Source organism: Pipistrellus hanaki, assembly GCF_964339955.1.
Source record: "Pipistrellus hanaki genome assembly, chromosome: 13".
Classification (NCBI taxonomy): Eukaryota; Metazoa; Chordata; class Mammalia; order Chiroptera; family Vespertilionidae; genus Pipistrellus; species Pipistrellus hanaki.
This window is the reverse complement of record NC_140515.1, coordinates 37,100,322-37,126,308: the sequence shown is the minus strand read 5'-3', so window position 1 is coordinate 37,126,308 and position 25,987 is coordinate 37,100,322. Positions and strand designations below refer to the sequence as shown.

Genomic DNA, 25,987 nt, shown 5'->3' with positions numbered 1-25,987 from the left:
CAACAGAATCAAAGTAACGGAAAGAGATCAAGCTAACTGTAATTTACTTACAACCTTTTTTTTCTTTTATAGTTATTTTGTTCACCACTGATTTTACCCCTCCTTCCCTTTTCCTCTCACCCCTTTTAATTGATTATGTTGAAAATAAATTTAAGCAGGATTCCAATTCTATTGGCAGAATACCCAGATGTTTTCAGCAGGGGAGTACCAACTGATAAGGTGCTAGTACTACCAGTGTTTCATAAGGAAAGGTCACGTGAAGAAAAATGCAACGGTCCTTTCATGCCCCCTGCCAATGCCCTTACTACCGCTAACAGAAGGAAGAGTAGGGGGTAACCTTTGTTAACCCCCTACTTTGTGTTAGACACAATGCTAACTGCTCTACAGGCACTGTTACTTCATTGTCATAAAGACTCTGGGAGGTAGAGCTTGTTATTCCTTTTAATTGATGAAGATCCTAATGCCCAAAGGTGATAAAGGTCACACAGGTCACAGAGGATGGAGCTAGTTTGAACTCAGGTCTACATGGCTCCAAAAACTCTGCTCCTGCTTTATACCAGTATACACCTAGAGGTCATGAGGTCTGTAACCAACATCCTGAGATGTATCCTGGATATGTTTCCTTCTTACCAGGAATGGAGGGGATTTGGCCTGGAGGTAGGGAAACTAGCAAGGAGGTAACTACAGTTATTTAGGGGAAAAGAATGGCCTTGAATGAGCATCCCATTGTATTCAAAGCAGTGGTAAAAGGGCAGTTGTGTGTGTGTGTGTGTGTTCGCACTTGCAAACTGGTGGCCAAATATGTTATTGAGGATGACTGGAGGTGACCTAAAAGGACCAGTAAAATCCAGTATCTTCTGAGATAGATTTTAACCAGAAGGTGAAAGCCAATCCACTTGGGGGAAAATAAAAAGAGAAAGACAACAAGTGATTGTCCTTTTAGTCAAGGACTGATGGCAGGCTAGTTGCGGCTGTGTATGTGTGGGGGTGGGAATGGGAGGTGGGAGTAAGGGGTGTTTCTGTGAAGGAGGTGAAAGCACTCCAGAACCCACCCACAGAAACCCAACCAGACGGAGGTCCAAATATAGGCAGATAATTCCTGGAAGACTCCAAGAGGCACACTCAAGAAGTGCTTGAGAGACAGTGTTTGAAAAAAATCATATAATTGGAGGTCTCCTGGTTTTACTAAGCTCAAACCACAGGGCCACCATTCTCAGTTCTTCTGTCCTGATGAGACACACGTAATCCATAATGGCACCTCGCAGGTGTGTACACAGTGCAGGGAGGGCCAGGTGTAAAGCCACCTCCTTCTCTCCCACTGAGGAAAACATTTCATAACTCTAGTGGACTGTGAAGAATCTGAGAATTTTGTTATGGAGATAACCTTAATTCTGCTTCAAGTTACCTAAAACGCAAATCATTGCAGGTGTGAAGACTTTATGAATAACAAGTATCTATGGGCCACCTCACTGCCCTTCATCACAGATCACAACAGTGTTTCTCCATGCTACACTTGACCACTGCCCCACATGCTGACTACTTGATGGAGTGGCAAGAGCACTCTGATGGCAGAGACATGCTGGTGTCTTGATATAAAACCAGAGAACAAAATCAGGTGATATAAAGACCAGAGTGAGAAAGCTCCATTAAAAAGTGATAACGCAAGAAATGTAATTGTTCCTTTTTTTCTCCCCAGGTATGGGCAAGACCATCCAAACATGTGGGCAATGAGTGGCGTCACCTGAGCCCAGAGACATCACCTGAATGAGTATGCTGTGGTATTGGGAGAATGTCTAGATGAACATACATAGATGTTGGCAATAATATATGAAACACACACACACACACACACACACACACACACACACACACACACACATTATGGGCCTGGAACTATGGTCAAGCAGGAGGGGTGACTAGAGTATAACTCGGGAAGGCACTCATTCTCAGCTGAGCCTGCATGTGCACGACCTTGAGAGTGAGTGCAGCCTTACATGTTGATCCTTACCACCCACCTCAGTGCCACTCTTGCCTCACCCTTGTCTGGCCCTGCTACCTCATTTCATTTCTATCAACCCTCTTCCTCATGCTTGGAATAATGCCCTTATGGGTAACAAGCCAGGGCGAGGCATAAATGATAGTGAGACGGGGACTGTGATCGAAGAGGTGGCTTTCTACCAAGAATTATCTGTGCTCTTTAGAGTCAGCACTAGTGAAAAGAGGATAGAGTGAAAGGTGAGGTTTATTTTGAAAAGCAACAGGGAGACTTTTGAAGGTGGAATGATGTTGAGAAATCAAAGCAAGCAAAGGACTGAAGAATGCCAGGAGAGAAAAGTGAACAGGATTTGGTGGAATTGGATGCCAGGTAGGGAAGGGGAGTGGCCAGATTTTCTCGGGGATGGAGGCGTTGACATCTTGAGGACTGCGGAACCCCTGAAGATTAGTGTTAGAAGGTTGGTACTAGGCTGTCTGAACTTGGTGGCGCTCTCCAGATATACAACATATCTGATGGGAATTTTACTCCTTTACTGCAGGCAGGCCTCTGGAGTTTCCACTTTTCCCCTGGGGATGGCCTCAACCACAGAGGCTTCTCCAGCTCAGGAGATTCTGATAAAGCTTTGGGGACTGGGCATAACTTAAACACTACCTGATGAATAAAGAAATAAACCAGTGATCCTTACCACCCACCCCAGTGGTTGGCAAACTCATTAGTCAACAGAGCCAAATATCAACAATACGACGATTGAAATTACTTTTGAGAGCCAAATTTTTTAAACAAACTTCTTCTAATGCCACTTCTTCCAAATAGACTTGCCCAGGCTGTGGTATTTTGTGGAAGAGTCACATTCAAGGGGGGCCAAAGAGCCGCATGTGGCTCGAGAGCCACAGTTTGCCAACCACTGTCCTACCCCATTTTGTAGTTCCCATTGCTCCTAACAACAATATTTCATCTTTTGACTAGACAGCAATGGACACTCTTAAGTACTTGGCAGCTAAAGATTTTTTTTATTTTCCTGCAAGTGATGATTTCTAAAGCCTCCTGATGGAGTGGGAGATAAGGTATCTATCCCCAGGAGGTGGCCTTCTACCAAGAATTCCCTGTGCTCCTGAGTCAGCATTAATGAAAAGAGAACAGAGTGAACAGTGAGGTTTATTTTAAAAAGCAACAGGGAGACCGTGAAAGATGGGATGGCATTGAGAAATCAAAGCAGGCAAATGACTGAAGAATGCGTTTGTGGAGGTGGCTGCTGACGCCTGGTGCCCTGACTGGAGTGAGCTTGCAGAGCACCACATTGTCATTTTCTGATGGAAACATTTATGGACAAAAGCCCATGGTTGCTGGTATGCTCTCCAATCTTCTCAGCGGGCAGCCCGAGAACAGGCACCCACCCATGGCTCTCCCCTTCTGCCCAGGAAGCCCTCTGTCCCCCTCTCTCATCAGTAAGCAGAGCTGCGGAGCAGCTTGGCAAACCTGGTGGAGTAGAATGCAAAATCCTCCCTCTGTGTCACCAAGCCCCCAGCACCTGGAGCTGCTTTCCAGAAAGGAACGATGGCACTTTGTCTTTGGATTTTTAAAATTTTCTTAATGTAATGAGCCTATTCCTTGGACCCCCTCCCTGCTGTAAAAAATGGGCCATTTAGGACCCCCTGGATGTTTTCTAAGGGAAACTGTGGTGAAGGAACCTCAGCAGTTGCCTAATCTCTTTGCAGTCAACCACGCAGTCAGCCTTTGCAATGACACCTGCTGGGGTAGCTTTTTTCCAATTTTACTCAAATGCAATTTGGACTTATACAGTTTGGTTTGAACCATTTCTTAAATGATAGGTTAAATTCTTGTGCTTTTCTATTTCCTCCAAACTCCATAGCGGGCAAAGAAATAGGAACCTAGATGAAATGGAAAAGACCCCTAAGGTTATTTCCTGGAAATTGCCAAGCTTTCCCCTCCCTCTTCAACCCAGGGCTCATTCTTATTTCTCATTGGTCTACACCAGAACCTGTCAGTGTTTCATCTGGGATATAACATACAGATTTAAAACTTAAACTGGGACAGAGGATGCCCTAAATGTCAGGGTTAGAAAAGATTTCCCTGCCGAAACCGGTTTGGCTCAATGGATAGAGTGTCGGCTTGGGGACTGAAAGGTCCCGGGTTCGATTCCGGACAAGGGCATGTACCTTGGTTGCCAGCATATCCCCAGTAGGGGGTGTGCAAGAGGCAGCTGATCGATGACTCTCTCTCTCATCAATGTTTCTAACTCTCTATCTCTCTTCCTTCCTCTCTGTACAAAAATCAATAAAATATATTAAAAAAGAAAAAGAAAAAAAAGAAAAGATTTCCCAAGAGAACCTTTAACAGTGATTTTTTTTTTTTTTTGGTTCAAGGTTAATTAAAAAGAAGCCATACTTAACTTATTATATCACACGATATTATTAAAATTCAGACTATAAAGTCAGAGATAAAAAGAAAGCAATGCCATCTTTAATTTCTAAAAACTACAAGTAATGAAAATGGTCATTTGAGGATAATAAGAAAAAAACAGATTTTTTTTTTTTGGGGGGGGGTGTCCCATGAACCATTTGAAAATCTGACACAAAATCTATATGCTCTCACTGGAAAATTCAGACACCCAATTCTGCACCCAATTCTGGGAGGTCAAGAGCAATACTGAGGAAAATGCTTGTCACCCAAAGATTCCACTAGCCTCGTAAGTCATCTTTCCTTTTTCCTTTCTAGTTATTGTCTCTACAGAGACAAGTGTTTTACACATTTTACATCATTGTAATCATAGGGTGGCTCTGCTTTATATTCTTCCCCCCCCCCCCACTTAGCCCAATGTCATAAACATGTTCCCATATTATTCCCAGTCATTATAATTTTCACTTAAAATAGCCTTGCCATAGTCCACTTAAAGGAGGTACCTTGGTTTACATAGCCATTATCTTACTGTTGGACATACAGGTTGCTTACAACTTGTTTCTGTGAAAATCTGCTTTACAATGAACATTTTGATGCATTGTAAAAGCAATAACTTTCAAAGGAAACATGTAATTCTTTTACCATTTTCTTTCCAAATACCTTCTGGTGTCTGTCTCTTCTGAGCTGTCTATAATTTTGTATTTTGTGTGCGAAATTCTAGTATCTAGCTTTATTTTTAGCTGCTGTGCCATGTGCCAAACATTGAACTCATCTCTCTCCCTGCAGCCCCTGTTTCACCTGCGCCCACCTTCTCTACGCCTGTGAGGAGATAGTTGCCCTCGAGTCCTTATGACTCCAGGATTCACAGGGGGAACAAGGATTGTCCTCCAGGGCGTCCTTGACCTCCCAAAATAGTGTGCAAAACTGAGTGTGTGCATTTTCCAGTGAGATGATATAGATCTTGTATCAGATTCCTAAGTGGCCCAGGTGACCAAAAAAGAATAAGAATTGTTGACTAGGACTGTTTTTTTAGGATCATGTGTCTCCTTTTCTCCACTGGGCCTTGTCCTCTGTTATGGTCAAATTCTAGCCTAAAACCTCCCCTCTTTTCATCCTCAAGGTGCCATCCTGTTTCCCCCAATTGCCTTCCCTTTAGTGTCATCTGTGTTGAATGAAGGGGTGTATCTGCTGTGTTTACTTTCTTCCCTTCTGAGTATACCCTAACTCCTGAGTCTCCCCTGTCTCATTCTGCTGAAATTGCTCTTTCAAAGATGATATGTACCTATTCATCACACAAGCCAGTCATTGGTTTTTATTCTTCACAGATTTCCCTTTAGATTATGGGATTAGCATCTTTGATTTTGTAACCTCTTTCTCCTGATCATTTGAGTTAGTGTTTCCTCCTGGGCCTTTTCCTCCGGCATCTCTTTTCTTCCTGTTCGCCCTTCTTTCTCTGGCTATCAAGTGCAAGTCTTCTATAATTTTTGGTCATGAGCCTCTGCTTTCTGTAGTCTTCTTTTTGGCCATCTCATCCAGACCCATATAATGTGCCACTTCCACCTCTCTCCTAAAACCTAGGTCATATTTATAAAGTGCTATATTTACATATTGAGTTCAATATACTTGGCACATGGCACAGCAGCTAAAAATAAAAGGTACTGCCAACCTGTCCACAGACAATTCATCATCTTGTCCAGCAGCTCCTCTGGGGTTCCCTATTTCCATGAGCAGGACCGCCATGCTTGGTCAGTCAAGCACAGAAGACTGGACTCATCATTCTCTGTTGCTTTTCTCTTAGTATTGTTGGCCTTCTGATTTAGCCTCTCATTACCTGTCCCCAGGACTGTTGCAATGGGCTGAAGTTCTTCTTGCTCCATCTTTCAAAGCCCCTTCACCACTACCGGTGCCTTTCACCAAACACTCCCAGATTTCTTTCCCTGAAGCATGTGGCTGACTGCTTCAATGTCCATCTCAAGAGTTTATTGAATATTTACTTATCCAGCAAATTACCTTAAAGCCCCTCAGGTTCTTACTTCAAACCCCTTCCCCAACACTTCCTTAAATATAGCCTGTTCATTCATAGTAAGATTGCAGTATTATTGGGATACTGCTGCATAAACATTTAAGTTCATAGGGGAGCTTTTTAAAGCAAAAACCTAGTATCATATTTATTCATCTGATTTCTTCTTTTCCCTAAGCCTTATCTCTTCTGGATGAGTTTGGGTTCAATCCATTATTATTCAACAAAAGTATTTTGAGTACCTGGTATACCTCAGCCAGGCACCGAAGGGAAAGGTGAGGGTTGAACCAGAAATACCAGGCATCCGTGGAAGGTGCAAAGGTTTTCCCCTTGCCCCTGTTCATAATGTGCATTGGTGAGAGTTTTGATGGGAAATGAATGGTCCACTCAAAAGGTAGAGTTTCATGAAAAGACAATTCAAAGAGGTTAAGGGAGACTGACTAGAAAGAGTAGGGAGAAGCCATTACTAGAACTTAGTAAGAGTACTACCTGCAGGACAGGGCACCGGACAGAAACTATGACCTTCTGTAGAGGACACAGTCACTGCCAAACCACAGCCTGGCAGACAGAGATCTGAGTGTCCCAACTTCTCTCCCCTGTCATTCGTTGATCTCTGATTGGTTCTTCCCATTGGTCAGAGCCAACCAAAACCAGGAGAGCCTGGCTAGTGCTTCCAAAGAAGAAGAGCTCCTGAAGCACAGCAGAGAGGTGAAGAAGGGGCAAAAATGGAGGAAACATCTGGAACTTTATTTCACTGCTGGATCCTGAAGGTCTCCAGGGAGACAGAAAGTTAATCTGCAGGATTTTATTCATTTCTGTGCCGATGAGAATTTCTGACTGCAACAAAACATCTCTCCCCCTGCCTCTCTGCTCTGCCTTCTTATTTCTCATCCCTCACCACTTTCTTTTATGTTGCCAAAATTACTGGACAGATAATAAATGCTTATAGACCAAATTAATAAGACATGCTAATTTTTATTAATAGTTTTCATTACAGATAATAAATGTATTTTATATTAGATTGTACTGCTTGAGCAATAGAAATTAATGAGAAAGCTGACTTAATTTTGGAAGAAAGTGACATTGAAGTGACTGGTGTGTGTGTGGTCTTTAGTAGAAAGCTCAAAATGGAATGCTTAGCAACCTTCTTTTGAGGCCCCAGCGTGAACACCTATGGGAGAAGGGTTTTGTGGAAGACAATGATGATGGCCTGTCCTCTTCTCAGCATTTATCTTTACATTCTCTTCTTCCCATTCCTTGCTCCAGACTCACTCAGTTGACATGGGAGGGTCTGAGAAGCTGGAACTGGGGGTGGTGGTGATGAGACCCATTAAGGTGGTACCTCCCAGTTGGGGAGGGTCAACAAAAATAAGAGGGAATATCAAAGCTGAGAGGGTAATTGTTCTGTGTCAGAAAGGCTATACTGACCTCTCTAAGTTAGGATATTTCCAGAACTCTGTGGAGTTAAATTTCTGGTTTTTATAGGGGCTGATTCTTTGCAGCACAACTCCAAGGGCAAAGCAAGGTCCTGAAGATTGAACAAAGTGTTGTTCAAGAGCATGGGATCTATAGAATCTAAAACAAACCTGAGTCAATAGATCTTTCCCTTGAAAACCTATAAATAGTTTCCTGAAATCACTCCTTTGCCTAAGATCTTGGGACACTATTTCCAGTGGCTCTCCTTTATGACATTGCTGGCTTTTCTACTGCATTTGTATACACTCAGAGTGACAAAGAACCCAGAGGACAGCTAGAGCTAGATGTGTGTGCCACAACCAAAATGTTTGCTATCTTCTGTATGTGCCAGTGTGCATGTAGGAGGGTGGGGTGGGTGTGTCTTTAAAGAACCTTACACCCGAAAGAAATGACCAAATTCTATAATTAACTGCTGTAACTATTGAGTGGTAAATGAACAATACCCCCAAGTTTAGACAGGACATAAGTAGACCCACCTGAGTTTATAGCAGAGGACAAGTCTTAAGCTAGGGAGAGATTGACCTATCAAAAGGTCCCTTTATCATCCCCTTGGAACTTTCCCTTTTAGTGCTTTGAGGACCACTATCCCTGGTCACCAGAATACACTGGTCCTATCTACTGTCTTGGGCTCAAATCTGGACAAAAAAATTAAACCCATTTTTTTTCTTGCCTTCCTCACATGATAGAGCTAGTTTAGGGAGCTAAAGAGGGTTATAATTCATGAGTACACTTCTATAATCTATCCACATGGCACAGATTGTACTTGTTTTGTTTACATCCATGTTGCTTTCCCATAGGGTTTAGCAGAGCTGTCTCTTGCCATCTGGGGAATCTGTTTCTGGAGGGCACATCTGCACAAACCTAGGAATAAGTTTTTTCCAGAGCAGTTGGACTCACAAATTTTGCCTACCTGGGAACTTTAAAAACACCCAGCCCACCCACCAAAATGCATATTATGGAGTGTGTAAATCCCATGGGCGTATAGAGTTCATGTAAGAAATGATCCTCAATCCACCCACTTAAACCATTTGCTCACCGTATTTGTCAACTTTATGGCCTGGTTCTCCAATCTTTTAGAATTCACCCTTTTATTGCCAGATGAACCATTTGGATGGCTTACTCCTGGTACTAACCATTGGACATGACATTGGTGTTTGTATTCTGGCTGCATGAATGCAACAAAGATGCCCACCCTCATTCACTGTGACTCACTAACCTGGTTTACTTCCTTCCCACTAGGAGATGGGGTATGGCACTATACCTACTATCTAATGCCTCACGTAATTACTGAAAGAATGGGAAGCATTAGGATGGTTCCCCAAACCATCTGTGGTGGAGCAACATGAATTTCCTGACAGATGCTGAAAACCATAGTCACTGGGAAAAACAGAAGTATGAACTTATTTTTAAAACATGTGACCACACCATGTTTCAGCAATGAGAATTGAACAAAGCTGACCTCGTGCTTTAATAGACTTGTGTCTCCTCATGCCCCAGACCAAGCTCCCTGAATAAGAATGAACAAGGACACAACTTACTGTAAACTGGATTTGGCAGCCACCCATGATGTAGTCCAAGAAGGAATGCATCTTGTGGATCTGCATAGGAGGAGGAAAGGAAACCCTCTTAGTAAAAATAGCATGATCTGTGTCCTTACAGACCTGAGGCATAAACCTTGGGGTTAGGCTGCTAAACTAGAGGAAAGAGAAGAGAGGTATCTGTAAGAGACAATGAGTCATTTGACTCAGTTTCATTAAGAAAGAGAGAGAGAAAAGAAAAAAGAAAGAGAGAGAAAGCAATGCTGAATTCAGATAAGCTTTTCAGGGATGAAAATAGCATCACTTGCTCCCCTCCCTTATGGTTTAGGTGTGATTTTAATCAGCCTCTGTCTCTAGGAATTAGCTAAATCTAGGAGAGGCAGTCTCTCCCAGTGTCTACAAGGCCCCTAGACGTCAAAGTATCATAAAAAAATAAAATACATGATTAAAACAATGACTTGTGAATGACCTCATTTGAAAGCGGAAATCTCAATATTGTGATAAGAGTAAATAGGTTTTATTATAGTTACTGTTGTATAGTAAGTACTCAACCAGTGGCAGAATTATTCTTAGCTGCAACTTAAGGGGTTTACTTAGTAGCACAGAATTTTCTGTGAAGTTAGAGACCCACTGGGAGGAACTTCGAGGTCCTTCCACCTTATCCCATTGTCTTGTTTTCCTAGAATTTTTCCAGCAAGAATGAGGTAAGGTACCACATATTCTAGTAAAACACTGAACACTGTGATAGACACATGGTAGGTACTTTGGAAAGATTGGGTGCCCTTTTGGGGAACTCCCTCTGATGCTGCCTTGGGCAGAGAAGAGCCTTGACTTGTGACCAAGACTCTCCTAACTTTGGGCACAGGACTATCTTTGTGGAGGGAATGGTGGCATTGGGCTTCCATAGCTCCAAGACCACCTATGCATACATTTCTCACTGTATGTCCATTAACACATTGATTTCCCAATTTTTACTTTTAAAAAAAAGTACATCACCTTGACATTCTCTCCCTCTGACTACACAACGTGAACTGTTTTTTTTCCAGACACCTTAGCTTTATACTCCTGAAAGACAAGCTATATACATACCTTGCATTGATTCAAAATCACAATGCCTGAGTTCTTATAATTCTTCTTCTTGGCTTTGTACTTGGGGTTGATGCACTCCCACTGCACCTGCAACAAGAAGAGTCACAGCATGGTTGCCTGCTCAGGAAGAAGTGGAATCATTTGATGAGGTTAAGCCCCCAGGTGCTGCTGCAGATGAAACTGAGGCCTGACAAATGGTTTCCAAGTGATAACCCTAGCATCTAGGGGAAACATAAGAGTGGTTGAGAGTAAGACTGTAATATCAGACTGCATGATTTGCATCCCAGCTTCTCCATTTTCTTGCTGTGTGACCTTTGGCAAATTACAGTTGACCCTTAAACAATGCAAAAGTTGTTAGAAAATCGGTGTATAACTTTGGAATCCCCCAAAACTTAACTACCCTTGGAATCTACAAAGATTGATTCCAGGATCCCCACAATAACAAAATCCATGGATGCTCAGGTTCCCCCTATAAAAGGTGTAAGTCAATGCATACACCCAGCCCTCCACATCCATGGACTCCCAACCAGGGACTGAAAACAGTACAGAAAAGATTCACTGTAAGTGGACTCATTCAGTTCAAACTCTTGTTGTTCAAGGGTCAACTGTACTTGATTCCTCTATGCCTTGGATAGCTCCACTATAAAATGTAGCTTATAATCATATCTATTTGATAGGCAAATTGAATAATTAATCTATGCAATACAATATTAGGACAATGCCTAATACTTATAAATGCTTACTATTAATAGGGTCCAATCAAGCATGTGAGTAAAAAAGAGATCTGAACACACACAGTAGAGTAAACCAAGTGCTGAGTCTTAGTGCCTGGGAAATGAATTAAAAGGTAGAAAAACTGAGGAATATTGAAAACCGGCTATAGGAAGTTAGTGGGGAAAATAATGAGTTTACAGAGAACTTCACTGAGAACTAAAATAATAGATTAATACATGTCACAACAATGGCACACTAGATCTCCAAAGAGATCTTTGAAGGACAGGATCAGAACTACAGGGATGTCTGGGGACTGAGGAGGTAGTTAAGGGGATATCTAGGGAAACAGATCTTATGGGACAAAGTCAATTGCCAGTCACACACCCAAGGGTCATTGAATGATCCTGCCCACAATTGTATGGGAGCTGGATCCTTGGATTTCCACACAGAAGACAATTTTCACTCTCTGACAAGTGCCTGAGAATGAAGTGATCTCGGAGGCAGTTGTGAGTAGGATAGAGTGATACAGGTTTGGTCCACAGATATCCATTCCTTTCAGTGTACATGCATTTGTGCAGTTTCTTCCCACAATGATGCTGAGCTAAGTCAGGTGACTAATTTGACCAATGAAACATTAGCAAAAGTGATAGCAGCAGAGGACTAAAAAGTGCCTGTACATTGGGGCTTGGTGTTGAGAAGTTTTCCCCACCACATAAAAAGCTTAGGTTGGTCTCTCGGTAAATTAAAATGTGGAAAAATTCCAGCTGCTGGGGCCAAATGCTTAAGTGAATTCCGTTGGCATCATGTTAGCAGAGAGGAGCTATTCAAATTGAACTCAGCCTAAATTGCCAATCCAGAGACTCATTAGTAAACAATGATATTTTTTTCAGCCAGTTTTGGCATAATTTGTTTCTCAGATACAGATAACTAATATGGTAATTTCTCACTTTTGGGGAAGTTCCATTTGAGAGTGGGCAACCACATAAAGGTTTGGAAGAGAAAAATATTGTACTGGTTAAGAGGCCTCTAAAACTCCTTCTTTTAAGAAAAAGAAGAATAATGCAAGGAAAAGAGTAAAGAATTAAACCCTTGTTGTTCAAGGGTCAACTGTACTTGATGCCTTGGATCAAGCCCACAATCTGACTCTGAAATCAGATCACCAGCCTTATTTTTTATTTTTTATTTATTTATTTATTTTTTTAAAAATATATTTTATTGATTTTTTTGCCCCCCTCCCTCCCTCCCCAGAGTTATTTTTTATTTTTTAAAATATATTTTTATTGATTTCAGAGAAAGGAAAGTTGAGGGAAAGAGAGATAGAAACATCAATGATGGGAGAGAATAATCAATCAACCACCTTCCGGATGCCCCTCACCGGTGATCAAGCCCACAACCCAGGCATGTACACAGACCAGGAAATGAAACATGACTTCCTGGTTTATGGGTTAACACTCAACCTCTGGGCCCCACTGGCAAGGGTAAAGATAACATTTAGAAGAAAATCCCAAACTCCTTTTCTTCTGAGCTATCAGAATCAACTTTTCCTGGCCTCTGCACCATACTGGGGTGGTTTCTTGTCCAAGGTCACAGTCTCACCTATTGCCTTGGGTTGGGCTAGTCCTTGAAACTAGGTACTGAAATCTCACTATACACCTGATCATCCCATTTCATCACATATTGATGTCTCTCCTCCAGCTATTTGTGCATAGCTGGGTACATTCAGAGAGAAGTGTCCGTGAAAAGGCCACGAATGGTTTACCACGTACCTGCTTCCCTTCCATTGCTCCTCTCATCTCCTTGAATGTCGAGGTGAATTCTCCAATGAAGTCATGCTTGCCATTAGAGTCCCAGTCCCATACTATGCACTACAAGAGAAGAGAAGTTATTACTTTAAATTAATGTGCATCCACAGTAGCTAAAGGCCGTGCAAACTTTACAAGAAAGAGCTGATGCTACATGCTTGGTCTGGAACAAAAGCACAGCAGTCTAGGATTGTAGCCTGCAGTATGTAAGATTCCTTTAGTTTCTATAGTGATGCAGTAGTGACTAATAATTTGCATAATTGTCAGAGAAGGCCAGTAAGACCAAAAGGGACATGAGTGACTTGCAGAAGCCGCTGTCTAGAGAATGAAACCTGGAATTTTAAAAAATACATATTTTTATTGATTTCAGAGAGGAAGGGAGAAGGAGAGATAGAAACATCAATGATGGGAGTCACCCATTGGCTTCCTCCTGCACGCCCCCTACTGGGGATCAAGCCCACAACCTGGGCATATGCCCTTGACCAGAACTGAACCCTGGACCCTTCAGTCCCCAGGCCAACACTCTATCCGCTGAGCCAAATCAGCTAGGGCTGAAACCTGGAATTTGAAGGCAGCTGTCCTGACTCCCATTCCAGTGCTCTTTTCTGATAGCACAGAGGTGGGGAACATCCAGCCCTTATACAGCCCACAAAATCATTTGGCCCGGCCCTGCCAAGGCATTAGGGCTGAGTTAATAAAACGTGTGGCCAAACATAGCCGGCTAATTTTTAAGCTGATAATTCTGTACGGCCTATGAATGATGTTATAAATATCCAAAGGGCCCTTGCAGAAAAAATGTCCCCACTCCTGCTGGCAGATGGCCTCCCTGGCGAATACCTAGAATCTGTGTCTATAGTTTCTACAATGTCAGCTTATGTTTAACGATAAGAACGGAGTCATGTTAATCACATTTTCTTTTTCTATTTTTTTTTTTTCTGAAAGCAAAAGAGCAATGCTAAGAATAATGAGTAAGGCAAAATGTGAGATCTTTAACTGCATCCACATTTGAAATGGGTGGAATGTGGTGACAGGTAAGTCACACTGGTAAATATCAGGCATCCATCACACTTAAGATGTTTACTTCCAACAAGAGGGCTCCCACTAACAATCTTAAAGCTAAATTTGGTGTTTCTCTCTCTCTCTCTCATTCTCTTCCTCTGTCAACATATCTTTGGGTGAAGATTAAAAAAATAGTTACTTATTTTATACTAACTTTTTGGTCATTAAATGTTCACTCCACCAGTAGATGCTAAAAGCAAGCTATCCGTAGGAGCTGTTCGGTCAACCTATTGAGGGTAATGCAGAGTCCCCAGGTGACCCATGAAGGACATGTGTGTACAAGTCACAAACTGCTGTTGTTACCAGCCATTGAGGTTACTACAATATAAGCATAGCCTAGTGTAGGAACCATTTAAGTACTTAAAACACTGTCATATGAAAAGGTATTTCAATTTTTGACTCTAAAAGGGGGGGGGGGACATTTTCAAGAGGAATTTATAAAGAAGTAACAAAGAAAGCATCTACCAATATTTATACCTGTCTGAAAACAAAATAATCTGTGGAAGATTGAATATTTCATTTCTGGAAAGTTCAAATAGAAATTGCAGGACTACAGGTAGTAGTAAAATGTAGTAGAGAAAGTTGAAAAGAGAATGTTACAGGGGATTCGGTGGGATGTTCATTGAACTCTCTTCTAAGACGAGTTGTAGCGGCTTAGGTTGCAACATAAAGTCAATGAAACGCTTAGCTCCTTCTGGCTGAAATGCCAAACCATGCGTGGTAGATTTGGTAGGAGTGACAAGAGTGTTCTACCTCATTGATTCTAATGGACAGTGGAAACTATCAATGATCCAGTCATTTGGAAAAAATTGCTCAGGATATGCATGTGAACCTCACATATCAAACACTCTCCATGGATCTGCGGTACTTGGAACCAGGTGTTTTTCTCTCTGTTTGCTAGTCCCTCCCTGCTAACCCTGACACTCACCCAGAACAAGAAACAGAAGAAAACTTGCTGGACCTGGACAGAGAAAAGAGGTGCGCTCTCCCCCAGAGGATCACACCCCTGCCTGTCAGCCTTCCCTTCCTTCCCCTCCCCCAACAGGCACTTATCTCCTGACCTCTGAGGGACCCCAGGAGACTTGCAGCCAGGGGAGCAATAGGCAGCAGCAGGTCGTCCTGGGCCCCCCTTTCTCTGACTTCCCAGGGAGCCAAAGCAGCCCAGCCTGGGCTCTCCTTTTGCTTCTTCTATGCCCTTCCTAGTTTCTCTCTGCTAAGTGTGTTTTTGCTGCAGGCAATAAACGCTTGCTTGCTTTGCAAAAAAGAAAGAAAGAAAGAAAGAAAGAAAGAAAGAAAGAAAGAAAGAAAGAAAGAAAGAAAGAAAGAAAGAAAGAAAGAAAGAAAGAAAGAAAGAAAGAAAGAAGAGAAGAGAAGAGAAGAGAAGAGAAGAGAAGAGAAGAGAAGAGAAGAGAAGAGAAGAGAAGAGAAGAGAAGAGAAGAGAAAGAAAAGAAGGGTGGTTCCTTGATTCCTGGGGCTCTGCTTTAAGGCTCACAGCTTTGCCTCATAGTAAGTACAGCCATGTAATGTCTGACAGACACATCCTCATCCCTCTACCTTTGGGAAGGAGCAAATAAGAAGGCGAAGGGGACCAAAGCAAATAAATGAAAGGATGTGGATTAGGCAGAACAGATGGGTGGTTACAGGACAGTCACAGAGATGTAAAGTACAGCATAGGAAATGCAGTCAATAATGCTATAATAACTCTGTATGTGGCAGGTGGGTATGTGAAATATTGGGTGGAACAGTCTATAAAGTACATGATTGGCTAACCATTCTGCTGTACACCTGAAACTCATACAGAATAATGTTGACTGTAAAATGTAATTAAAAAATACATAAAAGAAGGGAAGTGGAAGCAGCCTTTTTAACACCCCACCCTGCACTGGGAAAGAGGATAGAAGTTCCCTCCTTAGGGGAAAGAGGTGCAACTGTTCCTGTCCCCCTAGCTGTAGCAGAAAAGCGAAAAAGCAAGAAAACACATTACTCCGGTTTGTCATAAAATCTTAAATGAAACCACTTACTCCATTTCGTTGCCTTTTCTTTTTCTTAGATTTCCCATCATGTTTTAGTTACTGTCCCCCCTTCCATCTGCCTACCACCGCAGTCAAGGTGTCTGTAATGAGCTCTCTGGGGCAGAGGGAGTGACCCCGGGCTGGAGAAAGAGCCAGGTTTGACAGTATCGTACGGGCCTCCCAGGGGCAGGCACCACCCCTGACACGGGCCATCCTTCCATCGACTGGCATTTCCCATCTTAGCAGTGGCAGTGACAGAATTCTGTTTTGACCTTTCTCAGAAGGATCTCCAAGGAAGGAAGACACAGCAGGGCAGAAAAATAAAAACACTGTCTTTCCCTCTCTCCCCTCCAGGAAGCTGGAGGCAGCAGCTCTGAGGGGCTGGCAGAGGAACAGGTCTTGGTGAAAAGTAAACACATGTGCTGCCCTGCAGACACCCGGACGCAGAGGCAGGTTCTCCGTGGGAATCGAGGAGGAGCCTTGGCAGACCAGCGGGGGATCAGAAGTTCAAAACTCTCTGCAAGTCCGAGAGCCTGCTTGAGGCCTTGCAGCTTACAGCGAAGGGTAGGTATTCAGTCTGAACATGTCAGAGCTCGACAGATGGTCTCGTCAACTCCCTCATTTTACAGAGAAGGAAACTGATGACAGAGGATGAAGTGACTTCTGCAAGTTCACCGAGTGCAGGGCTGGGGCTCAAACCCAGGTTTCCCGCCTCCCTGATGTCACCACTGCTGAACAAATACCAAATTGTGATAACGAAAACATACACACGCTTGCTATGTACCTGACTTACTAGCTATGTACTGCTCTGAGCACCTCACCTATATCAGCTCAACTTCTTCATCGTTCTGCTCATTTTACAGATGCGATAACCGAGGACAGAGAGATGAAGTACGTGTCCCAAGACCACACAACTAACGCTAGGTATCTTTGAACTAGAAAAAGCTGAATTTCATAGATTGTCTTACCTAATCAAATGTGTTTATGGTTTTTAATTCTTTATGATAGCACAGAACTGACAATATTATTATTATTACCCTTTACTAGTAAGGTAATTGTCACTCAGAGGGGCCATTCACAGGCTTAGAGAGGGTAAGTGACTTTACTGGACACTTGGAAAGTGACCAAGATTCTGATTCCGTTTCCTCGGAAGGGTCCCAAGAATCTACTTTTGAAGCAAGCAAGTACACATGGTCCCTAGATATATTGAGAAGCATAGGACAGGAAATCCAGGAGTCTACGGTTTGTGACAATGGTGGCAATAATTACAATTAGAGTAATTATATCATGGCTCACACTTCTTCCTTCAAGTCAATAAGAAAGCCAACCACAGATAGAAGACAAAATTCAAGGGCCATGCTGGCTCCTCAATGATCATTCAATGTAGTGCTGCTCTAAGCAGGCAAACAAAATCCTAAAATGTTATGCTCCCGAGTGTCAGTCAGAGAGAAGTCCAGGGGGGAAGGGCACTGCTGACATTGGTTTTATCTTGCCAGTTCACACATCTCTGCTGGACTGCAGCCAAGCCCAGACACGGTCCACAGTGAAGTGTGCCACTCCGGGAAGCTGTCTTTGGAGATTTATGGCTTCGTGAGATTTAGTTAGTTCAGATAAGCTTCAGAGGCTCCCAAACGCTTGTCCAAACCTTTTTAACTTCATACCTCACTACTCTTTATAGGAAGATGGAAACTCCTAAGGCTGAGTGGGCAGAATGAAGAGGCCGGCTTTGACAGTGACTTATGCCTCAGGCTTTGGACAAGAGCTCTCGCTTCACGATCTGAGCCACCCTACATTGGCTCAACCTCTACCGAGTTGACAGCTGTAAGATCTACCTAGGAAGCTGACAGTCTATCTGAGAACCTCCCCACTTGATTTCTATCATATAGATCTACTTTAACAGGTGTTGATATTTCCCCTGGAAACGTCAAACTAAATTTAAATTTTTTGAAAATTCTTATTTGGTAAGAGGAGGGGGGAAGATTCCTAATCCTATTGAAAAAGGTGAATTCCAGTTGAATGATGATCCCTGAGTAAATGCCCTTTGACTGACTGAATAGGGGTAACATGCTCAGTGTGAGCTTTATTTAAGTCCTGCTGGTCAGAGGTCACCACTCCCCATGCTTTTTGTCCTGCCACTTCAGTTGTTTCTAAGAGCATTTGAGTTATTTCTGTGTACCAGGTACCCACTGGCCAAGTTCTCTAAGTACATTTTATTTTTTTAAATGCCTGTGTGTCTGTTTCTAAATGAGTCATGCTGCTTGTGGTTTATTGATTGCTATCATTTGATGCCTGAATACAACGTCCCATTGGTCCCTGAGGAGGAAAAGACACGTGAAGACCAGAAAAAAACCACAGATGACTCCATTTGTATGGCTTCATCGGCCTGGAAACCACAAGCTGGCAACGTGGGACTCACTGTCAGCCAGGAGGAAGTCTTGGCACAGCCTGGCAACTTGATTATTGTGTTTTCCCAGCATAAGCTCATTGACTTGCTTCTCTTGTTTAATTACTGCCTCTGCAGCCATCATAGGTGTTCATGACTTGGAGTTTTTTTTAAAAAAGGGGCAAAACAAATTCTAAAAACATGGAGAAATGAGCCTCTTCTAACCAATCACACAAAATGATCTGTGGAAAACCGCTTGTTGATACCATATCCAAACCAAGTCTGGCTGATTAAATTGGACTAACCATCTATCCATAAGACAATGCAAAATAAACTCAGGCATTCTAGTCAGATTCACAAAAATTATTCTTGTTCCTCTTGCTTCGTCACTACCGTTGACCTAGGTCCGTGTGCTGTCCTAGCATCTATAATGTTTTTTTGGCTTGCTTGGGCATCTAGCTTATCCTTTGAGCACAACGGGGCCTGTGATGCCCAGTACTCGTTAGGGTCTAGAAATCCTTGGGAATCTTCTCACTCATGTCTTCTTTTGGGCAACTGTCACATCCCACCAGATCTGCCTAGTGTAGACTTACTTCAAACACCTTTGAAACCAAGTGTAGACTAATTCAATTCTTCTTCTCTTTTTTGAAAATTTTTTTAGTTATTTGCAATAGGGTCTCTGTCAGTTGGCTTTTCAATGCAGACTCAGCCAGTCATGGTCTTTCTTTACATCATTGAGTTATGAGGCATATTCATATAGTGTGAAAAACAGAGTTTGGAAGTTCCTAAATGATACAAATACACACACACACACACACAAATTTTTTTTTTTTTTTTTTTTTACTAAGTGGTTAGCCTAAAATAGCTAGTGAGTGAAACTTGTCTAAGTCTAAGAGAATAGTTTCTTCTCTTCTAAACAATAGTAACTATAGACAGACTTTGAGTAGAACACTTTCCAGTGAGATAGAAGGACTTAGTTCTGTGAGTCAGCCAAATAGATACCTTATTCCTTTCATCTGGATGAAGTCAGAAACACATTAGCAAGATGGACAGGCAGAGAGCTGAGATTTTGACAGTATTAAGCAGGACCACTGACCTGTCTTATCAGGCTTATTACCCAAGTAATTGAACCTTCCTTCTCTTCCCATTTCTATCACTGGACAGACCAATAGCTGTATTTGTCTTTGAGGAGATAAAACAGAACTTCTTTTATCTGGAAGTGTAAACCCATCCATACATTGATAGGAACAGCCCTTCTGTAACAGCCTCATCAATAACTACTTTGGGAGGAAAGCAAAAGTAATGAAAACTATTAGAAACTTCTGGCTATAGTGACAGTCAATGTGTTTTCAACGGCTTTTTTTTTTTTTTAAATATATAAATGGAGCCAAGTTTCCATCTAAATTCCATTCTTCATATCAAAGCTATCATATGAAAGATCAGACTTAGGAAACGTATTAATCCATATAGTAGCAAAGCATTTTAAAAGTTCATTCCACAGAGTACCAATTCTGCAGGAGGTAAATAGGCATTAATGAAAAATACAAAAGGGTTGGATCCTCAAATAAGTTTGGGTTTCCCTGGGATAATAGAAGTTAAACAGTTTTCTTTATAGTAGGGATTTCCAGAGCCTTTGAAATGCCAATGTGCTGGGCACAGTTACTAGAGTAAGGCAAGCCAGCAACCAAGGGTACAAAATTTAAGGAAGCACTATTCTCAGAGCACTGTGAGTGAAGAGTTTTCCCTTACAGGAAGCTGAGAGTGAGTGCTTCCTTAAATTTTGCAATCAATACACCTGATGCCTTACCCTAGTCTAGTTCCTGTTAATGTGCACTGTGAATAATTTTCAAGATTAGGATGTACTATACAGCATTTCCAAATTTATATGGCCAAGGAACTTGTATGTGCATTGGCATGTAGGTAAAATGTGTCATGAGTTTAGTGTCTGGTGAAAAGAAGTTTGAGAAATAGATTTATTTTTTTTTCTCATTAAATAAATACTGGCAGAACACTGGGGATATGGAAATATAAAGGAAATAATCCCTTTCCTTAAAATGTTGAGATTTAACCCTGGCCAGCATTGCTCAGTGGTTAGAGTGTCAGCCACATATGTAAGGATTACAGGTTTGATCTCCAGTCCAGGTTGGGGCATGTGCGGAAGGCAACCAATCAATGTATCTTTCTCACATCAATATTCTCTCTCCCCTTCCCCTCTCTCTTCCTCCTTCCTTTCTCCCTTCCTCCCTCCCTTTCACTCCCCCCAAAAAACCAACCAACCAACCAACCAAACAAACAAACAAACAAAAAACAACAACAACAAATCAATGGGAAAAATATCCTCAGGTGAGAACAACAAAAAATGTTGAAATTTAGTGGGAAAAATTAGTTCAAGAATACAATTTAGTAAGTGCCCCACTAGAGGTGCTTCTAATGCAGAGTACTTTGGGACTGGACAGCATCTGACACATACTGGAGTTTGAGGAAAGCCAGCAAAGGATTTGCAGTGGGCCTGAGCAGAGAGCTGACTTTTGAAGAATAAATGCAATGAATCCTGGGATATGAGATGGTGAATAGTCTGCCAGGCAGAAGGAACAGCATGTGTGCGCTGTGTGTCCTGGGGTATGAGAACCTGTGGTGTGTCTGGGGAGCTGCCCAGTGCTGGATGCGCCTGCTGTGAAGGGGCCATGGGAGGAAGACAGCTATCATTGCAATCACACTTTCACTAAAGAAAGCGTATCCTGGGAGGTTCATAAGAATGGAGCATTAAGAGCATGTGCATGGACACATGTATATAAGCACCCTTCACAGACCAACGTGCAACCTGCAGGACCATCAACAGAACTAGCAAACTCCTAGTCATGCCTAGAGGGCTTCGAAGGTCTCTGCCTACTTCTCAAGCCTCATTTTCTCCCTGCCTGCCTCTTTCCCACTCACTCTCAGGGCTTCCACCACACAGACAATCCTTCCTATTTCTGTTTCTATCAGGGCCTCCACACGTGCTGTTCCCTCTGCCTAGAATGTTTTTCTCAGTTTTTCTAGAAATTCTGTTTAAAAGTCAGGGTATCGGCTTAAATGTGCCTTCCTCGGGTAGTCAAACTTGATCCTGCTTGTTTTAAACTTTCTTCTTTCCCTATACTTTATTGAACATTTTGGATAATGTGTTTTCATATAAAATAATCCCTATAACGATTACCTGATGAATTTCTGTCTCCCTTATAAACTGTAAGTTAGCTCCAGGGACCGCAACCACTTCTGTTTCACTTACCATTTTATTCCAAACAGCTAGCCAGAACCTTCTGCACCATATGTATATTTGCTGAATGTTGTATGGCAGAGTTGATTAGCTCTCCAGTGTATTATGGGGTTGTTGCTGGATGGGACCCGTTTCCTACATTTGTGACCAGTTACCACAAATGTTGCTGGATGGGACCTGTTTCCTACATTTGTGACCAGTTACCCTCTGGGCTGAAGGAGATAAGAAGGGGCCGTGCTTTCTCCTCACTCTCCCTATCCACTAGCTGAAGTGAAGGATTTGAAGGCTTTAGATTAGGGGTGTCAAACTCAATCAGAGAAGGGGCCAAAATCTAAAATCCAGCCTAAATCGGGGGCCGAATGGTTTACTGAACAGTCATAAACTGACAATGTCATAAACTGACAGCGGAGTGCAGTGATGACAGCGCGGTGCAGGCCACATTGCAAGGCCTGGCGGGCTGGATTTGGCCCGCGGGCCTTGTGTTTGACACATGTGCTTTAGATGGAGCTACGAGGTGAAAAGACATGGATCCCTGAGTCACTGTATGGAGACTGTCATAGCTGAGAAATAAGCTTTCATTCTACCAAGCCACTCATAACTCAGCCTTTAAAAAATACACGTAGAAGAATAAATGGAAGATTAAAAAGCAGTCCAGACATGATAAGAAGAGAGCTGGCTCTCTAGACTACATCAGCCAAGGCTTTTAAACCACATTTAATAAAGAGGAGCTGGGACTTAATAGAAATCCTACTGTCATCATATTGATGTTTATTCAGATAAACTGTATAGTGAAATGATGACAACAGACGATGGAGTTGATTATTCTCCCTTCATCCAGTTAATTTACAAGCCCCTGATGGACTGTCACAAATGACCTCTTGGGCTAGACAAAAAAAATACCTGAGTTTTAATAACAAGATTCTCATGCTCAGAATAAATGATACCAGGTGAGCATAACTTGCTTTACCAAGATTTGATTTTGAGTTTGCAGTATAGTATGAGTATAATTCTATTAAACCAACTTCCCTTTGCCCTTTTTTTTCTTTTCTTTCACAATTTTTTTTTCAGTACTAACCATGGGTCAGTTACTGTGCTAGTCACTGGTGATAAAATGCTGAACAAGATAGTCATCACTTCTGCCATCATGCAGCTTACAGTCTAGTAGGAAAGACAGACAACTAACTAAGCAATTACAATGTAGGATGAAAAGGGCTATTGGAGAGAGTGCACAGGGTGCCATGGGAGCACTGTGCAGGGCCAGTAGAGCAGATGCTGTCAGTATGTTCCACCCATATCACCATTGTGGGGTATTGATATCCTTTCACTCCCAACACCCAGCACCTATGTCTTTGTTAGAGGACCATCGCTAAGGTATCAGACTTCTTCCCATGTGTGTGTAGTACTTGAAGTTTTTGGGGGGCAGCCCTTAACCAGTGAATGGCATGAGGAAATTTAAATATTGTCCCTGAATGAGACAACTCTGAGACATGACTACACAGTTTCCAGATATTCCTGGTGGGATTGAGCCAAATTTCCCACTTTCAAGAATGCTTGATATCTCCTTCCTTTCTCTGTCCCCTCTTTCCCACCTCCCTCTTAGTTATTCCTAGGAACACATTCACATGAATCCTTATCTTGGGGTTGGCTTCTAGAGGACCCAACCTATAACAGGAAGTCAAGAAGTCCAGAAAGTCAGAAAAGACTCTGGAAAGATAAGCCACTGTGAAGAGTGGGTGGAAAAGAAGTTATAGGGCATCCAAAGGTTTCTCCTGGAGAAGTTGTGAATGGATACAAATTACTTTCCTGAATCCATCTTCGTTTTCCCTTTTCGGAAGTGTTATGGTGAGCTCACATCTTCCTTAAGCTCTATGTCAATGATACAAAAATACCTGTTTCCTCATGATCAACATTTATCAGGGGATTTCTTCTTAAAACCACAAAACAAAATATATTTGTCCTCTCTCTATTGATGGATTCATTGCCTGTATCGGCCTGGATAATGATTTGCAAAAATGGGAGCGGGCTAGTCCCTTAGACTTCATCATATAAATTATCCTTGATGGAGAAGGTTCCTCTTCATCAATACTGATGTGGCTGTGCCATCAATTTAATAGCTGAATGCTAAGGGCCATTAAACCTAGCACTGCTTGCCATACCATTATTTATAATAGTGCCCAAGAGTAACATGTAATTAATTCTGTGACTGATTGACAAAAGAAATTGCAGGGTAATTAATCATATTGTATAAACACTTGTCACTGGGCTACATGCTAGATGTGAAGGTTGGCTTGTGATGTGTCAGCACTTCCCTGTCTAGATTGTTGTTCTGGGTTCCTGTGAGGCCCAACACTGAGAGGGACTTGATTTCAGATCCAGATTTAAAGCTGGTTGCTGCACCTTAACCTTTAACCTATATCCTTTGGGAGGGTGACACAATGCAGAATCTGTTGGTTCCCCTTTATCTGGAATGGGTTTCTTTTTTTAGGTTTTCCCCACTTATGATTTTTTCCTTTTGTTCACGAGACTCTGTTTTTATTTAGTTTTCCTTTAAAACAAGCAATTTATACTCTTCAGTAATAGTTTTCTCTCCCTAAGGCTATGTTGTAACTTGCTCTCCTCGTTGAGCTAACCAGGCATGAGTGAGCACGAGCAAGGTTAGTGGAGACCAAGTTAGAGTTTTCCTGTCATGTATGACTGTTTTGTAAAGTTGACAGGTACCCAAAAGGGTCAGCTTCTCTGCCTGTGATGTCTACTTGTGATTTCAGAAACTCCAGCTTTTGTGTGGCCAAGAGAAAGGCTGAGACTGTGATTGATACTCTTTCCAGAGGGAAAAAAATGGCTAATGACTCCATTTGACTCCAACACTAGGGTGAGTTACTTCTGTCCTTATACTGAGGATAATATACAATACGTCGTTAACATGGCTGCCTGTAGAAATTGGACCCTGTGGTTAGGTGAAGATTTCCCTGAAATGTGGAGGCAATGTTTAAAATAGTCCTAGAAGAAGAGTCAGGGCCTTGGAGTGGTCAAAGAGAGGGTTCTCTTAGGGCTAGACTAGGATGGCAAATACCAGGGACAACTATTATCATTCATTTCCCCCACTATTCTCTGCCAATCCTCTGATCCTCCCCCACTGTAGACATCACCAGTCAATCACTGTACTTTCCTCAGTGATTGGGATAAAACCTCCGAGTCCTCCTCAACCTAGCATCCCAGTCAGTCCCTGTCTATTGTTCAAAGTTGGAATCTAAGATTAAAACTCATTTCCTATTTTCAGTCTCAAGTCTGATGAGTCAGAATAGAGCTATAGCTAGTATACTAGTAGTATATCTAGTATAATAGGTTGATGACAGGCTGAGTGCTTGGAGGGTAAGAACTCCCTGAATGTCATTGTCTTATCCACTGGGGAGCCTTGAAGAGTGAGCCAGATCTCGTAAACCAGATCATTTTCACTTAATATTATTCCCTGGGTTTATTTTCTCTTTGTTCTCACCTGTCTATTGGTAACACTTGGTTTGAATGATGAGGCCTGTCAAACTGGGTCCCCGAGTACCGGAGAAGAACCATGTGTCCATGGTTGGGTCACAGTTAAGTGGGAAGCTGGATTACCTTGAGTTCAGAGTTTATTGAGACTGCTTATTAGTGAATACTCCCAGGAATACCAGGTCTTACAGTTCAGCTGCTTTTCCTTTCCTTACTCTGAGCGACATCCTCCAACTGACAACCTTAGTGATCCCTTGTGCTATTTTATTTAAAAAAAACAGCTTTCATTTTTGTCACTTTGCCAAAACTATGAAGAATTTCATCAATGCAGCAAGAACTCATTCATAGAAATGACTATCTCATCCCTCTTCCTCCTACCTCCCTTTTCACAAAGCCATGCATTTTTCATGGCAAGTCCTAATTTTATGTGTCACTAAAGCCATGTGATCAAATATAAAAGTCGCTGATGACTCAAGACTCCAGCATCCCATGGATATAATGATGATAGTGATGATTCTCCCAGCACGAGTTTCTAAGAAAGCCATGGGAACCTTGTCTTCTTCTCCTTCTGTCCTTCCTTAGAAGCTTAGCTTTGAAGATATTCTTTGGAACTTTGATCTAAGAAGAGGTGAACAAACTGACAAACATGGACCTTGCAATATCTTATTCATATTTGCAAACAGTTACCTTGGCAAGCAGGTATGTGCTCTATAAACCTACGTACTTCTTGGATATGTGAGTCA

The 25,987-nt window shown here is 42.2% G+C and overlaps 1 protein-coding gene across 6 annotated transcripts in view; it reads right to left on the bottom strand.

Moving 5' to 3' along the window:
* The window catches only part of CPNE4 (copine 4), a 335,819-nt gene that overhangs the window by 22,968 nt on the left and 286,864 nt on the right, over nt 1-25,987 (bottom strand). For all 6 annotated transcript variants that reach the window (XM_084902133.1, XM_084902134.1, XM_084902136.1 and 3 more), the window contains 3 exons: nt 13,018-13,116; nt 10,538-10,624; nt 9,449-9,508 (listed from right to left, as the gene is read on the bottom strand). In XM_084902133.1, the coding sequence (XP_084758259.1) occupies nt 9,449-9,508; nt 10,538-10,624; nt 13,018-13,116 (246 nt within the window). The remainder of the gene's footprint in view (nt 1-9,448; nt 9,509-10,537; nt 10,625-13,017; nt 13,117-25,987) is intronic.